The following is a 26,815-nucleotide window of genomic DNA, read 5'->3' as shown; positions in this document are numbered from 1 at the left end:
AACTCCAGCAGAAGAGAGTTGGATGAGAATCTGGAAAAAGATAAATTGATGGAGTGTGGCAGCTTTTCTCGAAGAGATTTCCTAGAACCTGGTACAGGGTACATTACAGCATTGAATGCGGCCTATTGAGCACACAACAGATCTCTGTAAAGTAATCTAATTAGTTACATTCCCCTATTTTATTCCCCTAGCCCTCAAGTGTCAATCCAGTCCCCCTTTGAAATCACTGATCAACTCCACATTCACGATGCTGGCTGGCAGTGAGCTCCATTATATTACAATACACAGTAAAAATGTTCTTTCTCACATTCCCCTGCATCTCTCACCCAAACCCTTAAATCTATGACCTTAGTTCTTGCTCAATCAGCCAACAGGAACAACTTTTCTTTGTTAATCTGATTTCCCCACCATCTCCCTTGCTCCAAGGACAGCAACCATATCTTTCTTCTCTTTACTCTCTCGAAGGGTGCCCACACTGCTGATAAGGACAGTATTTGTTGCCTAAAATGCCATTGAACTGAGAAGCTGGCTAGGCTATTTCAGTGGACAACTACGCCATGGGTCTGGAGTTGCAGGTTGGCTGGATTAAATAGGGTTGACAAATTTCCTTCCCTAAAGCACATTAGTGAACCAGACATGTTTTTATGACAATTAATGAAATTTTCATGGTCATCATTACAGAGAGAAGCTCCATATTCCAGGCGTATTAACTGAACTTGAATTCCATCAGTTGCTGGTCAGTGGCACATCATTCACCTAAGACTTTAGATTATTCTCCAATGACATGACCTCTATGCAACTATTTCCCTCAACCTAAACTTGCAGTTGGTATCCCTTATTCCTGGATCATTCAAGTAAATTTTCACTGCACACTCTTTGACCCTCATATCTTTCATCAAGTGTGGGACCCAGTATTGGCATTACTCCAGTTGTCATCTAATCAGAGATTATAATGATACATAGGTAAATAGAAGCTTTAAGAGGGACCATGTTCGGGAGAGGATATGGTATTAAAGTAGATTAGAGGTAGGGTGGAACACCAGTTTCGAGTGATTTATGGATAATGATTTTGAATTGAATGGTGCTGGATACAGGGAGCAAAAGGAAAGAACTGCAGTAGGAGTGAAGGGCTATCCGGTTTTCATGCAGACAGTATATAAGGCAGAGTTTAGTATAGTGAACTGTCCCTCAATTTAGCATGACATCTATTCAGGGTCCCACTTCCCTGTTGTGGGTCTTCTTGTGAGTGAAAAGGTCAATTTTCAGCCTGCAGGTCTTCAGGTCAATGAGGCAGGGTGTTCCATGAGGCACTAGAGTCTAAGAATGCAAGATCTGCTTTCTTTTCTTTCTTTCTCTGCTGCTACTCTGCCTTATCACCAAAGCATTTGGACCAAAGCATGATGCAATTTGATGGACGAGTTGTCACCATTTTGAATGGTTGGTAGTAAGCGCTTCCGGTCGTTGATATCAATGATGCCATGTTACAAGGACGGTTTTAGAATATCTGTAGCATCTTCTTCCCTGGATTGCTAACTATTTAAGAGTTGAGAAGAATGGACCTGGGAGGGGAGTACCTAGCCAATCTTGATTGACTTTGCATGAACGCTTGCAGAGCTGACTTCAATACCATTGAATAAAGTCAGCACTATCTGATACCCACGTCTAGAGCATTGTGTTTGAACAATGTTGTCACCATTACTAGTTCAATGAAAATGAGGAAGAAATGTGTGACCTGCTGGAATAAACAGAAGAAAGCCTTCATTGCCTGACAAAATTATCCAGGGTTGCAAATCAAAGAAGTCAGCATTCCAACAACGCAAGGCTGAAATCCAAAGAAAAATCCAAAAGTTAAAAAAAATGGTGGGAAGAGGATGTTCAGGAAATCAATAGTATGCTGACCATCACACCATGCAAAGCTTCGCTGAAGCCCCCCGGGCTATCTATATACCTGTGTAAAATGGACATAATTCCCTTCACACACAGGATGGTACCTCCCTTAGGCATGACAATGCTATTGGTTAATGCTGGAAATGACTCATCAACTGTGAATCCGCAGTGGCAGCTGATTCTGTCCAGGGCATCCCTCAGTGCCCTACTGTAGAATCTGTTGGTAGGCCACTGTCAATGGGAGGGGTGCAACAAGCAACCGAATGAATGAAAAACAACAAAGTCTGCAGCCTCCGTGTTTTTCCAGCTGAAGTAGTCAAAGCTGCGGTGGGCCTTAGCTCACACCTCGATTCCATGCACTCAAAGTGAGAATTTGGAAGGAAAAGGAACTCCCTGTTTGCCCTAATCTGACTTTGGAAACTCAATAATTATTATTACCTATAAGAAGGGAGATGAAAAATGACATAATTCCTTGTTGTCCATAGCAGGGAAAATGCTGACATGATGGCAGGCAAATACAAGAACAAGGTTTAAACATGGAGGTTATGAAAAAAGGCAGGGTAAGTTGGTGAATAAAGCATTATAGAATGATGTTTAAAAGTGGCAGATGTATGTATGAGGTAGAATCAAGTGTCGCAACTGCATTTCCTGAAGGTAAGACAGAGAGTGTGAGTGTGGTGTGTGTGCGTCTATGCGTGTGCATATGTGTGTGAATGTCTGTCAATGGGAAAATGTGCTTCTAAGAGTGTGTGTGCAAGAGTGTGAGTATGTTTGGTTGGGAGAGTCCACGTATATCTGTGTGTAACCCCTTTCAATATATGATTCAAATTAAAAATAACCAGAAACCTTTGGTGTTAAACAAGATCATTTATTATGAAAGGCTACTGTAAATTACTTAAGTAAATATAATTGAGTTATCAACTGAACACATACAAAGATTAAATGTAGGTAACGATAAAAACTACTTGCAAAGACGAAATTCAATTTAATCCTCATTGCCAGCCTGTAGTTTGCAGTTGAAGTGGTGAAGAATTGAAGAGTTGTGTTCAGCAGCTGCAATGGCTTCTGTAGTTGAATAGTTGGAGTTGGCCTTTGTACGTGAATGGAGTAGGTACAGCAATCTCATGGAGAGAGTGAAGGCCTCTTCTCCTTACTGGTTCTACCGGCAGTACACTTGAAAACTGCCTGGATTCATTTTCAGCAGAACTGGGATAATTTCTGGACCTCTTCCTTTGTGATTCCCAGTGACAGTGAAAAAAAAGTCAGTGTCACATTATTGTTTATAGTAAGTTTAGCTCAAAGCTGTGGCCTGTCTTCCCAGGTTCTCCTGATGTTTCTTCACCAAATACCTTTCACAGGCCCATCTTTTACAATGTTAAAAAAGTTAAAAATGGTTTTTATGTCAGTTTTCAATAAGGCGTTGCTTCAAACAAGTCACAGGAAACTGGTTAAGTTGCAGTCTTTGAAGAGATTGTTCCTGCTAGCACAGTGAATTCTCAAACCTTTAGAAGATTCAATTATGCTATTTGAGGTGAGGTGAACTGAACTACAGTGATAAGGACAGTTTGGCTCCTCAAACTGGCTGACTACAGTTGAATCCACAAGAAAAATCAGGTCACTTTTAGAAATCATTTCTTTAAAGGTCCCTAGGATCCATTTAAAGAAAAGGAGCTTTTTTTAAACAAATATCTAAAATATCGTAATTACACCATTCATAACAGAAGGATAATAAATATTTGCAGAGGTGTACCTTATATAATCTTGATAATGGTACAAATGTATGGTTTCATGCTGATCATGGTCAAAAAGGTTATTAATGCTGCAAATGCCTTGGTTCAATCTGTGAAGAAGAGCAGATAGTGGCAACAGAATGGACTTTACATCTTTAGCATCCCCAACGTTACATTAAAGAAAGTTGAGTTTGATCAGTACTTGGTGTTGAAAGAAAGAGGATTGATGGAGAACCAGAGCTTGTATGTCATCTTTCCTTATGTGAAAGCTAACCCTATTCTTGTTAATGTTGTTGTGAAAGGTAGCATGTGAAAAGAAAGGGAAACTGTTGCATTGTCAAAGGCGTCGCTTTGGGGATGAGATTTTAAATTAACATCGCATTTAAGCGAAAGATCTTAGTAAGATAAAGAATATTTGTCTGTCCCAGAAATCACTTCTCAATCAACATCCCCATAAACAAATTAAGAAGACACTACAGAGTTTTGAACACAGCCCTGTCCATTACCCAAACCAACCTTCCATCACTGACTCCATCTATACTTTTCTCTGCCTCAGGAAAGCAACCAACATAATCAAAGACCCCTCTCAACCCAGATATACTGTCTTCCATCCTCTTGCGCCAGGTAGATGTAAAAGTTTGATGCACGTATGAATAGATTCAAGCACAGCTTCTTCTCTGCTGTTAACAGTCTTTTGAACAGACTTCTCAAATATTAATTCTGATTTCTCTCTCTGCACCTTCTCTGTACCTTCTCTGTGTCTATAATACTGCATGCTGCACTCTGTTCTGCTATCCTGATGCACTTTGTACGGTACAATCTGTCTGCATAGCATGCAAAACAACACTTTCACTGTATCTCGACACATGTGACAACAATGATATGGAGGTGTTGGTGTTGGACTGGGGTGGACAAAGTCAGAAATCACATGACACCAGGTTACAGTCCAACAAGTTTATTTGAAATCACAAGCTTTCAGAACCTGAGGGTCCGAAAGCTTGTGTTTTCAAATAAACCTGTTGGACCATAGCCTGGTGTTGTGTGATTTCTGACTTTGTGACAACAATCAATCAATCAAATTAATTAGTCAATCATCTTGTTGCTCGCCTCTGTTATCTTTTGGAACATAGAACTGTTATCACATTTCCATTCAAAACCATTTTCTCTATGTAAATATTATTGACAGCTGTTATAACATTGCAGGTTTTCCCCAATAACAAAAAAGAAATTGCAGTCATGCTATTTGAAACAGACAAACGTCAGATTCAAATTATGCAAATATTGTCAAACACCAAATGCTGCCCAAGCTGTCAGCTGAGCTTCAATATTGAAATTACAAATGCAAAACAATTAATCTTGTTTACCAATATAATTAACCAAAACAAACATGGGTGCAATTGGTTGGTAATGGAAGATATAATTGACTGCATTCATAAAACCAGATTTCCCTGCTGTTCCTTCTGCCTTACCCATTCCCTGCCCTTGTATTTACCTAAAACCTGTTACATCTCTAACTTTTCCAGTTCTGATGAACATTGACCTGTAGCATTGACTCTGTTTCTCTTCCGAGATGCTGCCTGAACTGCTCAGTATTGCTGGCATTTTACCCTTTTATTTTAGATTGCCAGGTCCTTCAGTATTTTAATTTTGTTTGGTGTTCCCACTCCTGCTATAGCTCAGATTAAATTCAGCAGTCCCATCAATGAACCTGGAATCTTCCTGATGTGCATGACTCAAAGTAAAGTTTGCTTGAGAACAATTACTGAATGTGAATTTGTTGAAACTGGGAACATGCACAAGAGTAATATTCAGTAAAATAATTCAATTAGGTCCATCTTGGAGTTGATTTCTACACTTGGTTAATCCAAAACATACTAAAGAAGAATCACATATTGACAAAAAAAAAGCCAACCCAATATTGACTCTTTCCTATAGGAAAAAATAAAATAAATCCTTATATATGAGGCCATGGTGAAGAGAAACTGCTGTTATGCTGAGTCATAGAGTCATAATTATAACTCTAAAGTGGAACATTTTCTTTATGTGCCATCTGCTATGCCATAAAAAATGGTGACAGATGTAAACGTGTTTCCAGTTTCACTACATATTGTTCACAGAGGAAAATTTGCATATTAGATCCCAAAGTTTATAGAACATAGTGGCATTTTAAATGTGGACTCAATAAAGGAGGATTGTTTCTCCCAATGTAAAAAGTAGACTGATAATATTAATAACAGTTCCAATCCAACAAGAATTTTGATCACCTCACTAATGCATTCGATTAACTGGCACTTGAGATTTGTTTCATTGTATAATGAAGGACTTAAACACATTCTGAACTGATGTGAAAAAAACTAATAATAAATTAGTAAAAACAGTAATATGATTAATTCTAGTCTAGTAAAGTAAAATACGTAATGTCTCCATTCAATAATATCGTTATGTTGCACTTTTGATACTTCTTTTCCTCAGACACTTTTAGCATGCAACTATTTAAATGTGTGTATAAAGTTGCTATGAGAACACGGTAAATGTGGATACTTCCTCATTTGCTTTTGCTTCATTGTTATACTATGCAACAGCACTGTGCATGATGCTAATGCAAAATTCACCATCTAACTGAGCTGTTTTAATATCTAACTGAAAAATTTTTGTGTCCATAGTACACAATCCCTCTTCTTTGATATCCTAATCGTCATGATGCTGCTCACTGCTGCCTAACTGACATATCACATCCTCATCTCTGTCTTTCATGCCTTAGTCTCGAATAAAGCTAAATGGCTAAAAAAAAATAAGATTTGAAAGCTCGCATGACGATTATAATGTGTAGTTAATTTACAAGCTGAAAGACACAATGTACTTTGTCATGAAGACTGAGACTGTCACAGCTGCCACTAGAATCCTTACAGTGCAGATAGAGGCCATTTGGCCCATTAAGTCTGCACCAATCCTCAGAAGATCATCCCGCCCCATAATCTCACATATCCCATGGCTAAACCACCCAGCCTGCACTCTATGCGACAATTTAGTATGGCCAATCCACCTAACCTGCACATTTTTGGATTGTGGGAGGAAACCAGAGCTCCACATTGAAACCCACACAGACACAGGAAGAACATATAAATACCACACAGACAGTTGCCCAAGACTGGAATTGAACTTGGGTCCTTGGTGCTGTAAGACAACAGTACTAACCACTATGCCACTGCTACATCCACACTGGCCATTACCCACAAAACCAAACCTCCTCCAAATTCCCTACTTTGCTCGAACTTGGAAGCTGCATTTCACTCTCATTTCTGTCACATCTTTCTTCACGTTCTCTGTGAACTCATCTTTTCTGGCAGATCCATTTCCTACTTATTTGATCCCATTCCCATTGAACTGCTGATCATCCTGCCTTTCTTGACTGGCATGTCACTGATGCTGAAAATCATTCCCTCAAGCACCGATCCTTTTGTTTCAAAACAACTATCACCCCAACATGCAAAATAAAATCCTTGATCCCTCTAACTTTGCAACTAGCAGCCTCACCTCTAACCTTCCTCTCCTCCAATTTTGTTTAATGGATTGTTGCCTTCCAAGCTTGTGCCTGTAGTTCAACATCTGAATTGCTGCATTGAGAATTTGATCTTTGCCACAGCATTCAGACAGCACCAAAGAAGGTGAAAAATATCCAAGTCCAGAGTGCACAACCCGTCTTCTGCCTCTCGATTCCTCTGCAGTCTTTAGTAGGGTCCAGCACACCATTCTGCTCTAGAATTTCTTCTCTGTTGTCCAGTTAACCAAAGCAGCTCCAATAATGGCCTCTTTTCCACAATGACACCATTACATCTGGAGGTCCCAAGGATCCACCTTAGAACCATTCTCATTATGTATACCTTTCCATTCAGTGACATCCAGAGGCCTGGAATACAGACATACATTAACACCGATCACTACACTGTGGTACATCTTCTCCTCGTCTTTTGCATTCTCAGCAGTTTACCTGACCTGACCTATGTTCACAACACCACATGACAAAAATATTTAAGTTCTACTTTTGTAACATTACCCGGTTTATCTGCAACCAAATTCCTAATCAAAACCTCCTACTAGACTCAACTGTTCTAAAAGCTATTCTGGCCAGCCTCCCAATCATGTTTATGATTTTGTGAAGTGCCTTGGTACAGTTTTGGTCCCATATGCTATATGCTGTATCTTTCATATGCTCTAATTTTTTTATAACCTGTTTTACAGTAAATCATCTTTTAGCTTTTACTTATTGAAAAGAAATGACTGTCCCATCAACTTGTCTCAATCAGGGTAAATTGATTCATCAGAACTTTAACTTCTGCCACTTACACAGCAATGATTGTTGACAATATAATAGCAACTCCCACACTTGTGGTAATGCAACAATTTTATCTGAACTACTGTAAGTAGTGGCGATTCAAGATAGATCATACAAGTTGCAGAATATTTCAATCATTTGCCAAAACTGCAAAACCATAATGGTTTGATATAGGAAGACATCTTTAGATACCAGATCTTTATGCTGACACAACATTGTATCTTATTTCTGTTCCCTAATCTGTAAACCCATAACAAAAAATTTGACTATATTCAATCAAGAACATTTTTTAAGAACACAGAGGTTTAATTTCAAGTATAAAATGGTGAATACCCAGAAGAATTTAAGAATGTAGAAAATATCATTTAGTGAAGTTAATTTTGTAGATATAACTTTTTTTTTAGTTTATTTTAGCCTCCACAAGTACAAGGAGATAAAGGAGCATTTAGTCACTTCACAGTCTGAAACGTAATATTTACACAGCTTGATAACTAATTACCTATGCTTTGAAAGATTTTATATGACTTCTAAATGGTCATGGTCATACATACCTTCTATGTACTTCATTATGAGAGGATCTTTTCAACACACAAAACTTCTTCCAGGTAATTCACAAATACTAAATGCTGATTGTAAGTAGCTTCAAGTAGAACAATAACAAAATGAAGCTAAAAGAAAGCTGAGGTGTACACTCTCGGACAAAATACCTGCTAGTAAGGACAGCTGAGTAAGAAGCAGCTATCATAAGCAAATGCTTTACTGCGTAAGACTGACGTCCGTGATTCAGGAGTGGGTGGTTCAGGTGGTTTCTTAAGGCTGCATCATAGATGTCAATTAAACCTACTGCAAGTACCCAGGAACATTAAACAACACAGCCCCTTTGACAATATGAAAAAAATGAATAATTTAGAATGTGAATGCATGATTCAACTTACAATCAGACACCGAATAGCAAATGACTCATCCAGTACCCTATTTAAAATTACTTGTCGGAGGCTTTCAAGTAAGATAGCTGTTGACGTAATACTACAGTAAATATCTCATTTGGAAGACCGTATTTCAAATTATTTAGGTTATGGCACATTCTCAGACAAATTAGCAACAGCAGGTTACCTACATAATCTAATAAATGCCAGTGATATTTGTAAGAAAAAAATCATCCACAATTTAGATAATCAAAATGGTAATCACCAATGAAAACCAAGGAGCTCAGTATTAGATATTATGCATCTAAATATCGTACATTTCAGAGCAATGATAAATAATTATTCCTTTCATTGCTTGAATTGAACTACTGCATTCAAAAAGAAAAAAACTCATGTATGTTCAGGATTATTTAAATGTTTCAAGTATACAATAATACTTGTTGCTAGACTTTATGAAGATCTTGAGCTTTTTTTTCTCAAAATCATTCTTTATTTCATTTTGTGTTCAATGAAATATTAATAATTGAGCAAACAGTAATTGTTTTTCTGTGCACATACACAACAGGCTATAGACCAGCCACTAGTGGGTGGGTTTTTCACCAGTGAGTCACACATAATTGTTTGCTGCTGGCACAGAACAACTTGACTTTTTTTTTCAATGAGGTTTTTACTGATATAAAATTTCAAACAAACGTAGGGCGGAAGAAAATGGAAGGATAATTTGGAAATCAAGACTTCCGATTTCCATTGACTAAAAGTCAACAGACTATTTAGATTTCATCATTGAATGCCCCTTTCTACATTAAAAATTGGAAATTTGAGATTATTACATGATTTGAATGTACATTAGATTGGTGAAATGTTGATAAGCAACAGCACTCAGGCCCGATTACAATTTTTTTGAAAATAGTCACTTGTTCTCATCTTTAAAATCAAAAACACATTGGTGGCTACATGATTATAATAAGGACGAACTTGGGCATTCCAAACGTAACAAGAGAACAAGAGAAACTGAAGTCTGTATGTTACATTGGCAATGGACTTGTCTTTATATTGTTTATAGTAACTTTGAACAGATTTAAGGGAGTCTGGGGTTGATCTAATCTGGGGAATTTGCAAAATGTCAAGAAAGCTAATGGGATACTATCCTTTATTACAAGACAAATTGACTGAAATGTAGGGATCATGTTATAGTTTTACAAGGCATTGATGGAGTCCACATTTCAAGTACTGTGTGCAGTTTCGGTTTCCTTATTTAAAGAGGGAGGTAAACACATTAGAGTCAGGTTAGAGAGGGTTTACTAGACTAATGCCTGGAATGGACGGATTGTCTTAGGAAGAATAGAAGCACAGGGTAGGCTTGTATCCACTGGAATTCAGAAGAATAAGAAGTGACTTTATTAAAACATATAAAATCCTGAGGGGTGATGGCATGGTAGGCTTTGAGAAGATGTTACTTTTAATGGAACAATATAGAACTGATTAAAAATCAGGGATCATCCACCTAAAGAGGAAATTACGTGATTTTTTTTTCCACTCAGAATGTTGAGTTTTTTGTTTTTGAAAAGGTGGTGGATGTAGAGGCCTTGAATATCTATAAGGCAGAGACAGATTTTTATTATGTATATTAGAATACTGAAAAGTTACCAGAGGTAGATGGAAATGTAGTTTTGATGTTTCAATCAAATCAGTCATTATCTTACGGAATGGGGGAGTAGGCTCAAATGATCTACTCCTGCTTCTGATTGCTTTGTATGTAACTTATTATTTATCAATTTTGTGGGAACTTGCTGTGCATAAACTGTGTGTCACATTTAACCACAAATCAACATTGACTACAATTCAAAAGCAATTTTTGTCTGTAAAGTGTTTCAAAACATTGAGGATGTGAAAGGCATGAATACATTGATGTTTCTATCTAAGTGTAGTGCCAGGTGAGAAATCGATATATTGAACTTCCAACTACTCTGAGATTATGGGGGAAGTGATGGCCTTGCAATAATATCCCTTGATTACTAAGATAACCAAATAATGTTCCAGGTTCAAATGCCATCTCAGGAGATGGTGAAATCATGATCCTGAAACCATTTTTGAAAACGCCCATCCTTTCTGGAATGAAACTGTAATTCTTACCTGGTCTAGCCTGCACGTGACTCCTAATCCACAGAAATGCAAGGGACTTTTAACTGCCCTCTAGGCAATTAGGGATAGGCAATAAAGATGTTGGCTTAGTGACACCCACTGAATAAAAATAATGTTTGTAGGCTTAACTTGCACAGTACAAACACAAAGAGTTGAAGCCATCAACTGAGGCATTAGATTAACACGTCATCTATAGGACAACACGTACTACACCTGTTATAAATTATGCATTCAAATCCTTGCTGGAATTTAAACACGAAACCAAATAACTCAGAAGCATAAACATTACAACAGTTTATTTTAAGGGCATACAGTTAACTAGTGGTGTCATTAAAACCGAAATCATGTGCTGAAGAGTTACAAGGAATTGAGGGTTCTGAGTGGCAGCAAGAATACAGTGGTATTCCAGTGATTGAATACCCCTCCAAACCTATTAGCAGTGGGGCGAGCTCTGTCAAGGATAGGAGGGATAGGCAACCACTATGTATAAGCAGGGCTGGGTTCACGTGTTCAAGGACACGAGCAGAAGTGTCATCCCTCCAAATTGGTGACAATGGACCAAGAGTACCCAGGACCTCAGGAGGGCAGGGAAGGTACATGGCATTCAGGTGCCAAGCCCCAGACTCTGATTTTCTGAGTGTTCTCCTGCACAGCACTCTTCAGAACAAAGCATCCTCCTGCCACACTCATTCCTTTCCCTGCTGATACCTCATGTCCACATATGAGCAGCCAGAACTCAAACTTAGCCTCACCTAAAAGCTCTCTCATATCCAAGCCTCAATGTCACCCTCCACAAATGTTATGATTCTCTAATGCAGACAAGTTTTTTTCCTAATGCTCTTATTGCTCTGTTTTTTCTCCCTGCAGGGGAATGCACCACCACTGGGTACTGAGTGGGTGGTGGCCCTCCAGTGATAACACCTTGACAGCCACTGTAAATGCATGCCACACTTGAAGGAGGTTTTGTTACATGAAGTTGCAGATATTAGCAACAATCCGCTGTGATAACCTGAGCTTTCCTGAGGTGCTGGAGCTCACAGATGTCAAGAAAGCTGATACTTCCCTTCTAGACCATGTCGTGAGGCTCACCTCCTTGGAACAGGGATCTCACTACCTGTGGAGAAACCAGTTGGTGTTGGTGGTGTTGCCACTCTCCCTTTCTTTTGATCAGAGGGTTAGAACTACATAAGGCTCTTCCATGTCCTTGTAAAGGCTGGCAGCAGCAAAGTGCAGCTTAAAGTGAAAAAGAAATGCAAGACAGATGAAGAGGTTTCCATGAAGTTGACAATCACCTATCAAGTACTGAAAGCATTGTCTGAGAAAGAATGCAAACAAAAGCAGACTTATGAGCTCTGATGAAGAGTCATCTTGACTCAAAATGTTAGCTTGTTCTCTCTCCATGCATGCTACCTGACCCACTGTGATTTCCAACATTCTTTGTCTTCAGCAGACTTTTATTTGGCACTGGCTTCAGCTCTTCAGTTTCAGTGATCAAAGACTTTTCATCCTGCTGGTCTCACCTAAATAGCATTCTCCATTGTGAATTTGCCTCAGTGACCCTAGACATTTACTGGCAGCAATTTTTTTTAAAGTTTGTTAAAAAATAAACTTTATTTACTAAAGCAAAAAGTAGGGATAAATGAGTCATTTTCAAGTTGGCAGGCTGTCTCTAGTGCAGTGCTGCAAGGTCAGTGCTGAGGTCTCAGCTATTTAGGTTACAAACTATACTAAAAGACTTAGATGAAGAGATGGAGAGTCATGCATTGAAGGTTTCTAAAAGTACAAAGCAAGCTGTAAAGAGGATACAAAGAAGCTGCAGTGAGATACGGGCAGGTTAAGGGAATGGGCAACAAGGTGGCAGAGATTGAATAACATCGTGAAGTTTTAGGTTATTCATTTTGGTTGTAAGAAATTGTCAAATGTTGATGTTCAGAGAGACTTAGGTGCACATGTATAAATGACACAGAAAGCTAGCATGGGTAGAACAAGCAATTAAAAAGCCAAAAGGCATGATGTTCTTTAAGGCAAGGGGATTGAAATACAGGAGATATAAGTCTTGCTGTGTTTGCACAGGACTTTGGTAAACACAGGCCTGGATTACTGTGTGCATTTTTCATCCCTTTATTTAAGGAATGACAAACTTGTACTGGAAAAGTATAGTGACGGTTCATTAGAAAATTAGTCCATGTAATCACATGTTATCCCAGGGTGAGAATTTATGTAAATTGGGTCTATATTGTCTTGAGTCTAGAAGAAGATGTGACATTTTCAAAACATGCAAACTTCTAAAGGGGTTTGCAAGGATTTATACTGACATGTTGTATTGTCTGGCTGGGAATCTACAGCATGAGGACACCGTCTCAGGATAAGGGGACATTCAGTTAACACTGTAATGAGGAAGATTTCTTCCCTAAGGATTGTAAATCATTGGAATTCTCTACCCCAGAGAACTGTGGACACTCCGTCATTGAATATATTTGACGTTGAGATAGACAGATAGACAGATATCCTGTCTCTTAGGGAATCAAGGGATATAGGAAGTAGGAAGGAAAGTGGAATTAAAACTAATCGACATTGTATTGAGTTGTGGAGAAGACTCAATGGGCCAAATGGTCTGTTCTTGCTCCTATTTCCTATGTTAACAGTGTTGCAATTTTAGAAGTTTCACTCACATTTTAAAATTCCTCCCTATATTATAATTCTGACAGCTCTTCAACCCTCTGAGGTATCAATGTGTCTTCACTTCTAGCCTCTTGAGCATCCCCAATTTTAATCACTCTACCAATGGCAGGCATACCTAGGCCCTAATCCTGGAATTCCCAACCTAAAACACTTCACTTCCTCATTTTACTCCTTTAGAATAGCCTTAAAAATTAGCTTGTTGACTGAGCTTTTAGTTATTTATCCAAATATCTCATGACTTAATGTTGCTTTTTATAATGCATCTGTGATCTACCTTTTACTATTTTGACTATGTTAAAGTTATTGATATTACAGCTCCCTGTTTGAATCTCTCGAAACAAATATCTCTACACACCACACCATAAGACCATAAGAAACGGGGGCAGAAATTAGGCGATTCAGCCCATCGAGTCTGCTCTGTCATTCAATCATGGCTGATAATTTTTCAACCTCATTCTCCCATTTTCTCCTCATAACCTTTGATCCCCTTGACAATCATGAACCTATCTATCTCTGTCTTAAATATACTCAGTGACCTGACCTCTACAGCCTTCTCTGGCAATGAATTCCATAGATTCACCATTCTCTGGCTGAAGAAGTTTCTCCTTATCTTTGTTCTAAAGGGTTTTTCCTTTACTCTAAGGCTGTGCCCTCAGGTGCTAGTCTCTTCTGCCAATGGGAATATCTTCCCAACATCCACTCTGTCCAGGCTGTTCAGCATTCTGTAATTTTCAAATGGATCCCCCCGCATCCTTCTAAACTCCATTGAGTATAGACGCAGAGCCCTCAAATGTTCCTCATATGTTAAGCTTTTCATTTCTGGGATCATCTTTTGGACCTGCACCAGGGCCAGTACATCCTTCCTGATGTATGAGGACCAAAATTCCTCACAATACTCTAAATGTGGTCTGACCAGATCTTTATAAAGCCTCAGAAGTATATGCCTGCTTTTATATTCTAGTTGTCTCAAAATAAATGCCAACATTGTATTTGCCTTCCTAACTACTGACTCAAGACTCAACCTGCAAGTTTACTTTAAGAGAATCCTGGACTAGGACTCCCAAGTCCCTTTGCACTTCAGAATTCTGAATTTTCTCCCATTTAGAAAACTGTCCATGCCTCTATTCTTCCTACCAAAGTGCATGACCTCACACTTTCCCACGTTGTGTTCCATCTATCACTTCTTTGTTCACTCTCCTAACCTGTCTAAATCCTTCTGCAGCCTCCCCACCTCCTCAATACTACTTGTCCCTAAACCTATCTTTGTATAATCTACAAAAGTAGCCAGAATGCCCTCAGTTCCTTTGTCTCAATGATTAATGTTTAAAAAGAAAAGTTGTGGTCCCAACACTGACCCTTGTGGAATGCCACTAGTCACCAGGTGCTATCCTGAGAAGGAACCTTTTATCCCCACTCTCTGCATTCTGCTAGACAGCCAATCTTCTGTCCATGCTAGTACCTTGCCTCTAACACTATGGGCCGTTATCTTACCCTGCAGCCTCCTGTGCGGCACCTTGTCAAAGGCGTTCTGGAAGTCCAGGTAGATAACATCCATTGGCTCTCCTTGGTCTAACCCGCTTGTTACCTCCTCAAAGAATTCTAACAAATTTGTCAGGCATGACCACCACTCCCCCGGCCCCCCCACCCCCTTGATGAAACCATGCTAACACTGCACTATTTTACCATGCACTTCCAAGTATTCAGAAATCTCATCCTTCACAATGGACTCCAAAACCTTACCAAAACCACACCACAGTTATGTCCCGGTTAAGGTTACAAACTACATTCTCTGTCCCTTTGGTACATTATCTCTTCTCTGGCTTTCTGCAACTTTGATCTCATTGACCACATCACTGTCCTCCAAAAGTCCTCCACTATGGCTAATCTCAGTGGAATTCTCCTCAATTACATATTTGATTGTAGCCAAAGCACCTCCAGCAAAGGTTGCTTTTTCCATCGCTGCGCTGTTATCTCTAGAGTCCCCAAGGAACTATGCTTGATTCCAACTTCTCCTTCCACAAGAGGCTGGCAATTGGCAACATCATCTACAGAAATGGGGCCAGCTTCCAGATTTTGCAGTAGACACCCAGATTTAGTTTCCACCGGTTGGACTGCTTATTCAACATTTTATATGTGTCATTATTTCGTCCTGTTTAAATGCAGGGAAAAATGAAGCCATTGTCTTCAGTCTCCAATATAAACTCTATTCAACTGCCACCAATTTCATGCTTCTCCATGGCCATTGTTTCTGATTGAACCTGATTGTTTGCAATATTTGATCCAGAACTGAACCATTCACTCTATACCCTCTCCATCACAAAGAGCATATACATCCCCTAGTAATGTTGCTCATTTCTGCTCGATGTCAGACCATCAGAGACTGAAACTCATCTATGTCTGTGATGCCTCCAGACTTGAGTATTTTGATGCTCTTCAGGGTAAAATTCATAGCCTTCACAGGCCATGAGCCTCAGCTCATCTGAAACTCTGCTGTTCAGATTTTATTCCACCTGTCCACCATGCTGACGCAGATTGGCTCTAGGCTTTCAACAACTTAAAATTTAAATTTTCATTCTTGTGTTTAAATACTTTCATGGCCTTGCTGCACCCAGCTTGTTACTCCTCCAGACACATAATAACAAACTCCACACCAAGTTATCTGTTATCTGGCTGTGTTCTTTTATTGCGTTCGTTCTTCCTTCATCCCACCACTTACAGGCATCTAGGCCCTTTGCTCCAGAACTCCATCTTTAAACTTCTCCACTTTAAGGCCTTCTTTAGAACCTGTCTTTTGCACAAGATTTTGTCCACTCTATCTCATATTGTTGCCTTTATTTCGATATTCAATTTGTCTGATTATGTCTCTGTGACAAGTGGTATTTCCTATGTTAAAATCATTACATAAATGTGAGTTGCTGCTATTAATGCATCAGTAGTGGCTGCACATACATCAATATCACTACAAATGTCAGCCTACAAATTCTCCTGAGGGTGAGGAACATAGAGGGATGGCTACTTGTGCCAGTAACAAACATTTTAGCCTTGGTGTGTCAGATTTAACCTTTATGTCGGATGTTCACAATTTGAGATGTCATATTTTGAGGAGATAGAGCCAATCAAAGATACCTATTCTAAGAATTTGTCAACTTTGTGATATTGGACACTAATAGTAAGTTTTTTTCACTTGTGACTTCTCTTGGTAGTTATTTAGATTTATTCCTTGACAAAAAGGTAAAATTACTCAAGTCAGTCAAAGATGTTAGTAGATGGATTATGTCTTCTGAATAATAAATACAATATGCTTCTGAATATGTATTTGTTGATATTACAATAATGAGATGACATTATGATGGGTTTTTTTTATAATCCTGTTAGCAAAGTGACCATGAACAATGAAGTGTCACACATGAGAAATTGCCATCCATACAGAAGGATTTTTGTATAAATTAAAATGAACAATACTGCAGACATAAGTTTAAATTGTGAAGTAAACTTCTCATGGTAAAAGACAGAGGTGAGAATAATAAATTCTATCTTCATTGATCTTTCAAGATAAATGGATTATTATAACAAGTGAGAATATGATTGTATTTGCATTTGTATGGAAGCAGGCAGAAATGAAACAGAAAGTTTATTGATTCAAAATCATTTGTTGATCCTCATTATTACATAAAACCCTTTCCTCCCATGGCTTTAGACTGTACTGCTGGTTTCCATGGCAATGTTGACGTACATAAACCAGCACAGACTCCTACCCTTCTCTACTGCACTATTATACCAGTTGAGTGCACTGCGTCAGACAGTTACTCTACATTTACACTTGAAGCAAGATGCCAAGCTGTAAAATGTGACACAGGGAATTAGGTACATTATGTGCTTTCACAGTTCTCTTGCAGGACTTGGGAATAGGTCACTATGAGTAGTGTTATCACTTACTAACATTAAATATGCACTGTTTAGAAAATCAAATGGTTGAGAAGCTGGTTTCCAAAACTGTTTTCTTCGTTCTATAGAAAACTACTTCAATTTTTAAAACTGTCTGCAACAATTTTTTTTGCATTGTACCATTTAAAAATATACTTTACACGTTTACTTTAAGGTTCTCCAGACAGATCCTGTTCCCAGACATTTGCTGATGTCTCACTCCAAGTTTCTGTTAGGAGATGAATAGAAGTAGTCTTTGGTGGTCAAGGAGTAAAAACAGCAGGGTTGTCGTGGTGGGTGTTTTAACTTCCCAGATACTAACTGGGACTCACTGCATGCTAGGGGTTTGGATGGGGCAGCATTTGTAAGGATCACTCAGGAGGGTTTCTTGACACAGTATGTAAACAGACCAAACAGGGATGGGGTTATACTGGACCTAGTTTTGGGAAATGAGCCCAGCCAGATGAATGAAGTTTCACTGGGGGAGATTTTCGAGGGTAGTGACCATAATACTGTGAGTTTTAAGATAATCATGGACAAGGATAACAGCACTCCTCGACTCAAAGGTGTTAAATTGGGGGAAGACGAACAAAACAATATTGGGCAGGAACTGGAGAATTTTGATTGGAGGCAGTTGTTTGAGGGTAAATCCATATCAGATATGTGGGAGTATTTCAAATGGCAGTTGTAAGAGCTCAGGAGTGGCATATTCCTGCGAGAATGAAGGATAGGTATGGCAAGTCATGTGAACCTTGGATGACCAGGAATGTTATGACCTTGGTCAAAAAGGAAAAAGAAGCATATGTAAAGTCTAGGAGGATGGGAACTGACAAAGCCCTTGAGGTATATAAGGAAAGTAGGAAAGAACTTAATCAAGGAATTAGAAGGGCTAAAAGGATCATGAAAAATCATTAGCAAACAGAATTAAGGAGAATCCCAGGGCTTTTTATACATACATAATTAGTTAGGTTTAATTAGTAAGTTTGTGGACAGTACAAAGATTGGCGGAGTTGTGGATAGTGAGGAGGATTGAGCAGGATATAGATCAGCTGGAGGCATGGGCAAATGTGAGGTGATGCATTTTGAAAGATCAAGAACAGGTGGCAATTATACAGTGAATGGTAGAACTCTTAGGAGTATTAGGAATATGCAGAAGGATCTGGGTGTGCAGGTCCAGACATCACTGAAGGTGGCAGTTCAGATTGATAAGGTAGTAAAAAAGGCCTGTGGCATTTTTGCCTTCATTAGAAGTGGCACTGAAGTTATACTGCAGCCTTACGGAACTTTAGTTAGGCCACACTTGGAATACTGCGTACATATCTAGTCACCACACTATCAGAAGGATGTGAATGTTTTGGAGAGGGTACAGTAAAGGATGTTGCCTGGTATGGCAGATTTTAGCTATGAAGAAAGGTTAGATAGACTGGGTTTGTTTTCACTGGAACACAGGAGGTTGAGGGACGACCTGATAGAAATATTTAAGGTTGTGAATGGCACGGACAGAGTGGAAAGTAAGAGTCTTTTTCCCAGGGTGGAGGGGTCAATTACTATGGGACACAGGATCAAGGTGTGAGTGGGGAAGTTTAAAAGAGATGTGTGTGGCAGGTTTTTCACACAAAGCGTGGTGAGTGCATGGAATATGCTACCAGAGGAAGTGATGGAAGTAGATACAATAGTAGCATTTAAGAAGCAGCTGGACAAATACACAAATAGGAAGGGAATAGATGGAGATAACAAGATGTAGAGCTGGATGAACACAGCAGGCCAAGCAGCATCAGAGGAGCAGGAAAGCTGACGTTTCAGGCCTAGACCCTTCTTCAGAAATGGGGGAGGGAAGGGGATTCTGAAATAAATAGGGAGAGGGGGGAGGCGGATAGAAGATGGATAAAGGAGAAGATAGGTGGAGAGGAGACAGACATGTCAAAGAGGCGGGGGTGGAGCCAGTAAAGGTGAGTATAGGTGGGGAGTTAGGGAGGGGATAGGTCAGTCCAGGGCGAGCAGTTTCAGGGCCGAAGAGATTACGAGAGAGTTGCAGTGGGAGAGAGATCCACTGAGGTCTTTCCGGAGGGAGGAGGGTAACTTCTTCAAGGTAGGCATATACGGACCCTGTAAGTGAAGACAGTTTTAGCATGGAAGGGCAAAATGTATTGTCGCAGGCTTGCAGGACCGAAGGGCTTGTTCCTGTGTTGTATTGTTCTTTGTTCTTTATTCTTTGAGCATCCATGTTCCCTTTTGCTGCAGAGCAGTGCTGGGTACTATGCTTTATAACCACATAAGGAATAGCAGCAGGAGTAGACCACTGAGCCCCGCAAGACTGCGTTGCATTCTGTAAGGTCGTGGGCTGATCTGCCCCAGCTTTAGCTCCTCTTCAGTGCCAGCTTCTTGTAGCACTCAACTCCCTAATAGTTCAAAATTTTACCTCATCTCTAAATACTTTCAGCGATCTTGCTTCCACAAGTCTTTGGGGTACAGAATTTCAGACACTCACTGCCCTCTGAGAGAAGAAATTCTTTCACAACTCTGTTTTAAATTAGTGTTCCCTTATTCTACAACTATAGCCACTATTTTAAGATTCTCCCATGAGTAGAAACATCTTCTCAACATCTACCCTGCTAAGCCCTCTCAGAATTTTAAAAGTTTCAATAAGATCTCATCTTAACCTTATAAACTGTAATGAATAAAAGCTTCATCTGTCCAGCAATTCTTGATAAGTCTTTCAGCCCAAGAATCGGCCAAGCGAATCTCCTTTGTGCTCCTTCTGATGTCAATACACACTTCTTAAATACAGGAAGCAAAACTGTACGCAGTATTCCAGATGCACGTTTACCAATACCCTCTACAGTTGTAACAAAACTTTGCTATTTTTAAACTCCAACATCCAAGCAATAGATGCCAAAATTCTATTTGCCTGAATTAAATAAGATGGACTTTGTCTTAATTTGTTTTATATATGATTTCTGTCATTAATATTGACACCAGAGTATAGTGACTTAAACATTTTACACTTTTTTTGTAAAATTAAAAGTGACAATAAATTACTATTCTGTTCTATTCTAAGTGCTTGCTGCACGAATATGCTACTGTTTTGTGATTCATGCACAAGGACACCCAGATCCCTCTGCACTGCATTTCTTTGGTATTTCTCTCAATTTAAATAATAATGATTCTTCCTATCAAAGTGCATGACCTCACAACTTCCTGCATTAATCTCCATCTGCCAGATTTTTGCACACTAACTCAACTTATCAATATCCCTTTGCAGATTCCTTATGTTCTGATCACACTATGTCCTCCTAACTATTTTTATACCATCAGAAAATCTGGATACATTACACTCTGCCCCCTCCTCCAAGTCATTCGTATCAATAGTAAATTATTGATAATCAGAAATGAAAAAAAAGTATTGTAAAGATTAATTAAGTTAAAGGGGTAAGACATGGCAGGAGAGCTCCAAATCATAGTCTGTTCCTCTTGCTCAATGTGGGAAGCTGGGCACATTTCTGCTGCCCAGGACCTGAATGCGTGCAAGAAGTGTCTCCAGCTGCAGTTCCTGGAAGCCCAAGTTTCGGAGTTGGAGCAGCATTTGGGGACACTGTGGAGCACTTGCGAGGCAGAGAGTATTGTGGATAGCACATATAGAGGGGTGGTCACACCGCAGATTCAGACTCCAGAGGCAGTAAGGGAATGGGTGACCATCAGGCAGAGCAGGAGGGCTAAGGAGGCAGTGCAAGAATCTTCTGTGGTTATTCCCCTGCAAAACAGATACCCCATTTTGGATACTGTTGAGGGGAATGGCCTCTCAGGGAAAAATAGCAACAGCCAAATTCATGGCACCACGATTGGCTCTGCTGCAGAGGGAGGGATAAACAGGCATAGAAATGCTATTGTTATAGAGGATTCAATTGTATGGGGATTAAATAGGTGTTTCTGTGGCCACAAACGAGAGTCCAGGATGGTGTGTTGCCTCCCTGGTGCTAGGGTCCTGGATGTCTCAGCGCGGGTACAGGACATTCTCTAGGGGGAGTGCAAACAGCCAGTGGTCATGGTGCACGTTGGTAATAACAACACAGGTTAAGAAAAGGAATGAGGTCCTAAAAGCAGAATATGGAGAACTAGGAAGAAAGTTGAAATGTAGGACCTCACAAATAGTTATCGTAGAACCCCTACAGTGTGGAAACAGGCCATTTGGCCCAACAAGTCCACACCTCCCTTCAGAAGAGCATCACACCCAGACTCATTCCTCTACCCCTGTCTAACCCACCTAACCTAAACATCCCTGGGCACTCTGGCATAGCATAGCCAATCCACCTGGCCTGCACATCTTTGGACTGGGGGAGGAAACCCACGTAGACACAGGGAGAATGTGCAAACTCCACACGCACAGTCACCTGAGCCTGGAATCGAACCGAGGTCGCTGGCGCTGTGAGGCAGCAGTGCTAACCACTGAGCCACCATTATCTCAGGATTAATACCAGTGCCACGAGCTTGTCAGAGTAGAAACAGCAGGATATATCGGATGGGCACATGAGGCCAGAACGATGGTCTGAGAGGGAGGGTTTTAGATTTGTGAGGCATTGGGACTGGTTCTGGGTGAGGTGGGACCTGTACAAACCAAGCAGGTGACACCTGGGCAGGACCGAGACTGATATCCTTAGAGGAGTACTTGGTAGAGAGTTTGAGGAGGATTTAAAATAGTGTGGCAGGAGGATGGGAACCAGAGGAGTTAGGCAGTAGATGCAGAAATTGAGGGAGAGGTAGAAACTAAGGCGAACATGACTAAGAACAGGCAGAAATGATGTTGAAAAGAGCAGAGGAGGTGGTCTGAATTGCATGTGTTTCAATGCAAGAAGTATAATTGGCAATGTAGGTGAACTTAAAGCATTGGTAGTCCTTGGAACTATGACGTTATAGTGATTACGGAAACTTGGCCAAAAGAGGGACAGGACTGGCTGTGAACGTCCCTGGATTTAGGTGTTTCAGGTTTGTTAGAAAGGGATGTAAAAGGGGTGGGGGAGTTGCATTATTGGTAAAGGAGTATCTCACAGCTGTACTGAGGGAGGATACATCAGAGGACTCATGCAGCGAGGTAGTTTAGGCAAAATTCAGGAATAGGAAAGGGGAAATCACAATGCTGTGGGTATACTACAGGCCTCCTAATAGCCAGTAAGAGATAAAGGAGAGAATATGTGGACAGATTTTGGAAAGATGTTAAAACAGCAGGGTTGTTATGGTGGGTGATTTGAACTTCCCCTGTATTGACTGGGACTCACTGTGTGCTAGGGGCTTGGATGGAGGAGAATTTGTAAGGATCATTCAGGAGGGTTTCTTGATACAGTATGTAATCAATCCAAGTAGGGGTTATACTTTTGGGAAATGAGCCCGGCCAGGTGAGTGAAGTTTCAGTGAGAGAGCATTTTGGGCATAGAGACCATAATACTGTGAGTTTTAAGTCACTCACGGATAGGGATAACTGCGGTCCTCGGGTGAAGGTGTTAAACTGGGGGCAGGCAAACTACAACAATATTATGCAGGACCTGGGGACTGTTGATTGGAGGCGGCAGTTGATAAGAGTTCAGGAGCAGCATGTTCTGTGAGAATGAAGGATAGGTATGGCAAGTTATGTGAACCTTGCATGACCAGGGATGTTATGACCTTGGTCAAAAAGAAAAAGGAAGCATACGGAAGATCTAGGAAGATGGGAATTCACAAAGCCCTTGAAGTATATAAGGAAAGTAGGAAAGGACTTAAACAAGGAATTACAGGGTTAAAAGGGGTCATGAAAAGTCATTAGCAAACAGTATTAAGGAGAATCCCAAGGCTTTCTATACATTTATAAAAATCAAGAGGGTAGCCAGGGAAATTGTTAGATTCCCTCCTTTGTCCTTGAGTGGGCTATGTGTGGAGCCAGAAGAGGTAGGTGAGACCTTAAATGAATACTTTGTGTCGGTATTCACCAAAGAGAAAGAATTGGTGGAGGATGATCTCAGGGAAGGGAGTGTCAAATTTCTAAGCCAAGTTACTATTAAAAAGGAAGAGGTGTTGAGCGTCTTAAAAAGTATTATGGTAGATAAGTCCTCAAGTCCCAATGGGGCATATCCCAGAATATTGGGGGAGGCAACAGGACAAATTGCTGGAGCATTGACAGGCATCTTTGTATCTTCTTTGGTCACAGGTGAGGTCCCAAAGAATAGCCAATGTTGTCCCATTGTTTAAAAATGGTAGCAGGGATAATCCAGGAAATTATAGGCCTGTGAGTCAGTGGTCGGGAAATTAATAGAAAAGATTTTCAGGGACAAGATCTATATGCATTTAGAAGCAAATGGACTGATCCGCGTTAAACAGCATGGTTTTGTGCAGGGGAGGTCGTGCCTCACTAACTTGATCAAGCTTTTTGAGGAGGTAACGAAGATGATCGATGAGTGAAAAGTGGTTGATGTTGTCTACATGGAATTCAGTAAAGCCTTCAACAGGTTCCTCATGGCAGACTGTACAAAGGTGAAGCCATGTGGTATCAGGGGTGAGCTGGCAAGATGGATATAGAACTGGCTTAGTCATAGGAGACAGAGGGTAGTAGTGGAAGGATGCTTTTCAGAATGGAGGGTTGTGACTAGTCATTTTCACAGGGATCAGTGCTGGGAATTCTACTGTTCGTAATCCACATAAACGATTTAGAGGAAAACATGGCTGGTCTAATTAGTAGTTTTGTGGTCGATACAAAAATAGGTGGAGTTGCAGATAATGAGGACGATTCTCAGAAGATACAGAAGGACATAGATCAGTTGGAGGCATGGGCAGAAAAATGGCAGATAGAGTTTAATATGAGGTGATGCATTTTGGAAGGTCAAGTATAGGTGGAAATTATACAGTGAATGGCAGAACCCTTAGGAGTATTGATAAGCACAGAGATCTGGGTGTGCAGGTCCAAAGATCACGAAAGGTGGCAGTGCAGGTAGATAAGATAGTGAAAAAGGCCTATAGCATGCTTGCCTTCTTTGGAAGGGGCATGGAGTATAAGGATAGACAGGTTATGCTGCAGCTTTATAGAACTATAGTTAGGCCACACTCAAAATATTGCATACAGTTCTGGTCACCACTCTACCAGAAGGATGTGGATGCTTTGGAGAAATTACAGAAAAGGTTTACCAGGGTGTTGCCTGGGATGGGGAATTGTAGCAATGAAGAAAGGTTGGATAGACTACTTTTGTTTTTGCTAGAATGCAGGAGGTTAAGGGGCAACCTTATAGAAGTTTATAAGATTGTTAATGGCATGGATAGAGTTGAAAGTATGAGGTTTTTTCCCAGGGTGGAGGGGTCAATTACTAGGGGACACAGGTTCAAGGTGCAGAGGGGGGAAGTTTAAAAGAGATGTGCGAGGTGATTTTTTTCACACAAAGGGTGGTGAGTGCCTGGAACCTGCTGCCAGAGGCGGTGGTGAAAGTAGACACAATAGTAGTATTCAAGAAGCACCTGGATGAATACATGAATAGGAAGGGAATTAGAGGGATATGGATCCCGTAAGTGAAGACAGTTTTAATATGGAAGGGCAAAATGTGTCAGCGAAGGCTTGGAGAGCCAAAGGGCCTGTGCATGTGCTGTATTGTTCTTTGTAATTGAGACCCTAGGACTGATCCTTGTGGGCAATTCACTAGTTATGCCTTTTCAACCTAAAAAGTGCCATTATTCCCAACTCTTTCTCTTCTGTGTATTCTGTGGGAACGAGAGACTCGCGGTTGGTGTGTTGCCTCTCAGGTGCCAGGGTCCGTGATGTCTCGGATCGTGTTTTCGGGATCCTTAAGGGGGAGGGGGAGCAGCCCCAAGTCGTGGTCCACATAGGCACCAACGACATAGGTAGGAAAAGGGATGGGGATGTAAGGCAGAAATTCAAGGAGCTAGGGTGGAAGCTTAGAGCTAGAACAAACAGAGTTGTTATCTCTGGTTTGTTACCCGTGCCACGTGCTAGTGAGGCGAGGAATAGGGAGAGAGAGCAGTTGAACACGTGGCTACAGGAATGGTGCAGGAGGGACGGATTCAGATGCCTGGATAATTGGGGCTCATTCTGGGGTAGGTGGGACCTCTACAAACGGGATGGTCTACACCTGAACCAGAGGGGTACCAATATCCCGGGGGGGAAATTTGCTAATGCTCTTCGGGAGGGTTTAAACTAATTCAGCAGGGGGATGGGAACCTGAATTGTAGCTCCAGTGTACAGGAGGTTGAGTAGTGAGGTCATGAATAAGGTTTCAAGGTCGCAGGAGTGTACCGGCAGGCAGGAAGGTGGTTTGAGGTGTGTCTACTTCAATGCCAGGAGCATCCAGAATAAGGTGGGTGAACTTGTAGCATGGGTTGGTACCTGGGACTTCGATGTTGTGGCCATTTCGGAGACATGGATAGAGCAGGGACAGGAATGGTTGTTGCAGGTTCCGGGGTTTAGATGTTTCAGTAAGATCAGGGAAGGTGGTAAAAGAGGGGGAGGTGTGGCATTGTTAGTCAAGGACAGTATTACGGTGGCAGAAAGGATGTTTGATGAGGACTCGTCTACTGAGGTAGTATGGGCTGAGGTTAGAAACAGGAAAGGAGAGGTCACCCTGTTGGGAGTTTTCTATAGGCCTGCGAAAAGTTCCAGAGATGTAGAGGAAAAGATTGCAAAGATGATTCTGGATAGGAGCGAAAGTAACAGGGTAGTTGTTATGGGGGACTTTAACTTTCCAAATATTGACTGGAAACACTACAGTTCGAGTACTTTAGATGGGTCAGTTTTTGTCCAATGTGTGCAGGAGAGTTTCCTAACACAGTATGTAGATAGGCCAACAAGGGGTGAGGCCACATTGCATTTGGTACTGGGTAATGAACCAGGCCAGGTGTTAGATTTGGAGGTAGGTGAGCACTTTGGTGATAGTGACCACAGTTCGGTTACGTTTACTTTAGCGATGGAAAGGGATAGGTATATACCGCAAGGCAAGAGTTATAGCTGGGGGAAAGGCAATTATGAGGCAATTAGGCAAGATTTAGGATGCATAGGATGGAGAAGGAAACTGCAGGGGCTGGGTACAATTGAAATGTGGAGCTTGTTCAAGGAACAGCTACTGCGTGTCCTTGAGAAGTATGTACCTGTCAGGCAGGGAGGAAGTGGTCGAGCGAGGGAACCGTGGTTTACTAAAGAAGTTGAATCTCTTGTCAAGAGGAAGAAGGAG

The 26,815-nt window shown here is 40.7% G+C and overlaps 1 protein-coding gene across 2 annotated transcripts in view; it reads right to left on the bottom strand.

Moving 5' to 3' along the window:
• The window catches only part of dclk1a (doublecortin-like kinase 1a), a 318,233-nt gene that overhangs the window by 94,767 nt on the left and 196,651 nt on the right, over window positions 1–26,815 (bottom strand). Inside the window, exon 1 of one of the 2 annotated variants that reach the window (XM_048597931.1) lies at window positions 8,502–8,542. The exons of the other annotated variant lie outside the window; for it this stretch is intronic. Within the exon in view, the coding sequence (XP_048453888.1) occupies window positions 8,502–8,517 (16 nt within the window). The 5' untranslated portion in view covers window positions 8,518–8,542. Of the gene's footprint in view, window positions 1–8,501; window positions 8,543–26,815 lie in introns of those variants that run through there. 2 annotated transcript variants of the gene reach the window in all.

The sequence above is a fragment of the Rhincodon typus genome, chromosome 6 (assembly GCF_021869965.1).
Source record: "Rhincodon typus isolate 14 chromosome 6, sRhiTyp1.1, whole genome shotgun sequence".
Lineage (NCBI taxonomy): Eukaryota > Metazoa > Chordata > Chondrichthyes > Orectolobiformes > Rhincodontidae > Rhincodon > Rhincodon typus.
This window is presented reverse-complemented; position numbering and strand designations above follow the sequence as displayed.